Source organism: Meleagris gallopavo, chromosome 1, assembly GCF_000146605.3.
Source record: "Meleagris gallopavo isolate NT-WF06-2002-E0010 breed Aviagen turkey brand Nicholas breeding stock chromosome 1, Turkey_5.1, whole genome shotgun sequence".
In the NCBI taxonomy this organism is placed as follows: Eukaryota; Metazoa; Chordata; class Aves; order Galliformes; family Phasianidae; genus Meleagris; species Meleagris gallopavo.
This window is the reverse complement of record NC_015011.2, coordinates 136,424,252-136,426,935: the sequence shown is the minus strand read 5'-3', so window position 1 is coordinate 136,426,935 and position 2,684 is coordinate 136,424,252. Positions and strand designations below refer to the sequence as shown.

General features: G+C 49.0%; 1 protein-coding gene across 1 annotated transcript in view; it reads right to left on the bottom strand.

The window, feature by feature from the left end:
* FAM155A (family with sequence similarity 155 member A) overlaps positions 1 to 2,684 on the bottom strand; it is a 511,917-nt gene that overhangs the window by 437,064 nt on the left and 72,169 nt on the right. Inside the window, exon 2 of the mRNA XM_031557642.1 lies at positions 2,377 to 2,681. Coding sequence (XP_031413502.1) covers positions 2,377 to 2,681 — 305 coding nt within the window. The remainder of the gene's footprint in view (positions 1 to 2,376; positions 2,682 to 2,684) is intronic.

The following is a 2,684-nucleotide window of genomic DNA, read 5'->3' as shown; positions in this document are numbered from 1 at the left end:
AAAGAAAGAAAGAAAGAAAGAAAGAAAGAAAGAAAGAAAGAAAGAAAGAAAGAAAGAAAGAAAGAAAGAAAGAAAGAAAGAAAGAAAGAAAGAAACTATGTCCTGATTGAATATATTAGGTATAATATGTATAGAACACCAGTAAGTCCAGTGAAACATTGCAATGACCATTTTATTTCACCAGTCACCACAAGTTTCTATCTTCACCTGCACACACTTCAGAGCAGATCACGTACAAGCACATCAAAGCTCATGGCTAGCAGAGCACTGGGCCCGCTAAACACTCAGCTTCCAGAGTGAACCAAAAAGGGACCTGCAGCACCAACTTGGGGCGCACGTGGTACAGAGTGTCTCCCCGCTGCCCGGCTCGGCTCCTACAGCCTTCAGCTGCGGGCGCTGCCCTGCAGCACCACGGACAGCGGCCTCCCCGCGCCTGGCCCGCGCCACGCAAGTCTACAAAACACGAAGTTGCACACTTTTCTCATTGCTATTATTAATAACATTATTTTTCGTCCGGAATATCTCTTTTTTTAACACAGATTTGTTGGCCAGATTCTCAGGACACAATTCCATCAACTGACAAGTCTAGCATTCAGAACTGAAGATCTGTCATTGGCATTATGTTTGTTTAGTTTGCTTGTATATCTCATGTAAGCATTTTATTTCAACAGCTACTTGTCCATCCTTAAAAAAGCTTTTATCTTCATTCATTCTCCAAAATGGAATTAATATTTGTATATTTGTTACTGCGTGCACTTTCAGCATCTTTTATATTGCGATATATTGCAGATTAAAAGCACAATTTGTGGTAAAGTTCAGCCTGATTAGATAGCAATAAGAAAGAAAATCACTTCTAGCCTGAAGATTCATTTGGCAGCTGAGAGCAGTAGGTCAATTTCTAGGTTAAGGAGTTACTGAAATGGCAAAGATGTCCTCACAGCAGTAGACATCTATTTATATTTGACACGCTTTTTATTTATCCAGTTTATGCTTTTTTACTTAAATGATTCATTCTGGAAATATATTTACACCACCTGTAACTGAGTGCATAAAACATACATGACTCCAGAAACAGTGGAGTCAAAATTACTAATGAAGCTACTTCACTTTTGTCAGGTTAAATGGGGGGAAGGTAACTTTCTCGCTTTACCTAATGAGATAATAGGATATTTCAGCTTCTGGAGGGGCTGGGAATGGATTTTTCAGGCAAATATATGTGTAAAGTACACTACCTGAAGAGGGAGTAGGATGTTTCGTGGATGTGCTATCACCATTAAGAGATTTCAGAAGGCCCTGCTGAAGTTAAAGAGCACTGATCCATTGCTAGGCCTTCTGCTCAGCACGGGGATTTGTACTCGCTGTTGTACTCCACTGCTAAAGCAGGATTGGTTGAGATTGGTTAATGTAGTGCTACAATAGTTGAGATAATCCAGTACAGGGTAGAAACCACTCACCTGGCCTGGCACTCAATAAATACATGAACAGGGAAAATAGTATGCAGATAATTATTTAAAGTGCAAAAGATAACACTTTTTTCTCATCTTCTCCTGTCTTGAGAGTTAGGCCAACTAATCTTGCGCAAAAGTACAGAGAAGACAACTCCAAAGAACCAAAGTGGGACCCTGCCTTCCAGCAGAGGAAACCAAAAAGCTCCTTGCTCACTTCTTGCCCCAAAGCCAACGACCGAGTCCCACAGAGATGCCATCACCAGACAAGGGTCACCATCACTTCCCAGCCAAGGATCACAACACTCCCCGCACACAGCTACCTCCTTCTCGAGCCCTTCCCTGTCCACAGACGCAGCCGAGCACCTGGAGGCAGACATCCCGTCCCCGCTCCACCGCCCGTGGGGCCAAACGCAGACAGGAACCGACCCACAGCCCCCAGTTGCAGACAGAGGCCGGTCCGCCCGTCCTTCGGGCAAAACGAAGAGCCCGGTCACCCCGCGCCCCTCACCGACCCCGGCTGCCGTCTCGGGCCCCGCTCATTGGCATGCAGACCTCGTCGCTGCCTGCCGCCAAGCCGCATCTCAGCCCGCTGCGGGCCGGCAGCCGAGACGGAGCCAATCGCATATTCATGAGGAGGGGAAAATCCAGCTCTGCACTCCCAGAGGACCAAGAATCACTCTTTTATTTTTAACATTCCCCCTCTGCCTGCCTCCCTTAGAGCAGCGCTCACTCGGGGGCTCTGCGCAGCGGCCCCAGCTGCTCCCACCCGCGGACAGCGGCCGCCACTCCAGGCGCATCCCGAGTATCCCCAAAGCGGAGCGTCCGCGCAGCACAGCGCAACACGCGGAGGGACGGCGCGACACGCGCAGACGGAAGGCACCCCGGCAGCCAGCCGCCGAGGGACAGGAAACACAGCAGGGGCTCCTACCTTACAATCCTCAGGACACGATTTCACCGAGTACTCATCCGACTGTAAATACTTCTGGAGCATAACCTCAAACTCTTCGTATTTCTCCTGAGCGTGCTGGTCGTAGCGCTGGTAAGCCTGGACGCACTGGCTGCAGGAGCCTCCCCCCCTCAGCACCACATCCAGACTGCAGTTTAAAGTGTCCGGATTGGACAACCCGGCGAACAACTCCCAAAGTGTGTAGGAATTACAAAAGGAAAGGTAAAAATCCGTCAGTTCCCAGCCGGGCGCCGGGCTCTGCCCCGCTCCCTGCGGCCACCCCGGTTCTC